Source organism: Eimeria mitis, genomic scaffold (genome assembly GCF_000499745.2).
Source record: "Eimeria mitis Houghton genomic scaffold, Emh_scaff3342, whole genome shotgun sequence".
Classification (NCBI taxonomy): domain Eukaryota; phylum Apicomplexa; class Conoidasida; order Eucoccidiorida; family Eimeriidae; genus Eimeria; species Eimeria mitis.
Window position 1 is genome coordinate 1,602 of NW_013571681.1, and position 640 is coordinate 2,241.

A 640-nucleotide genomic window follows, 5' to 3' on the forward strand; every position below is an offset into this window, starting at 1 on the left:
GCTGCTATTATCTCCGCCGTCTCTCGGGCCCGCCGCATGTTGCTGTGATATATCCCGCTCACGTGCTTGTCCTACCAGCACCAAACAGCAGCAGCAGCAGCAGCAGCAGCAGCAGCAGCAGCAGCAGCAGCAGCAGCAGCAGCAGCAGCAGCAATGCAGCAGCAGCAGCAGCAGCAAAAGAAGCGGGAGAAGCAGCAGCACACGAGCAGCACAGCAGCGCCAAATGCAGATCTAAGCGGCTCAATACACAACGCCTCAAATAACAACTAGCTAGCTAGCTAGCTAGCTAGCTAGATAGATAGATAGATAGACAGATAGATAGATAGACAGCTAGCTAGACAGATAGATAGATAGATAGCTAGCTAGATAGATAGATAGACAGCTAGCCAGGTAGATAGATAGCTATACAACCAGCTAAATAGGTAGGTAGATAGCTAGCTAGATAGCTAGCTAGCCATACAGCTAGCTAGATAGATAGGTAGATAGCTAGCTAGATAGCTAGCTAGATAGCTAGACAGCTGTACAGCTAGCTAGACACCCACGAAACCTCAACGCCCCGCTACTTTGTTTGCTATCTATCTATCTATCTATCTATCTATCTATCTATCTATCTATCTATCTATCTATCTATCTATCTATC

The 640-nt window shown here is 47.0% G+C and overlaps 1 protein-coding gene across 1 annotated transcript in view; it reads right to left on the bottom strand.

Moving 5' to 3' along the window:
- The window catches only part of EMH_0065070 (phosphoglycerate mutase family protein, putative), a gene marked incomplete at both ends in the record, with an annotated part of 3,846 nt that overhangs the window by 112 nt on the left and 3,094 nt on the right, over positions 1-640 (bottom strand). The window contains one exon of the mRNA XM_013498334.1: positions 1-71. Within this exon, the coding sequence (XP_013353788.1) occupies positions 1-71 (71 nt within the window). The remainder of the gene's footprint in view (positions 72-640) is intronic.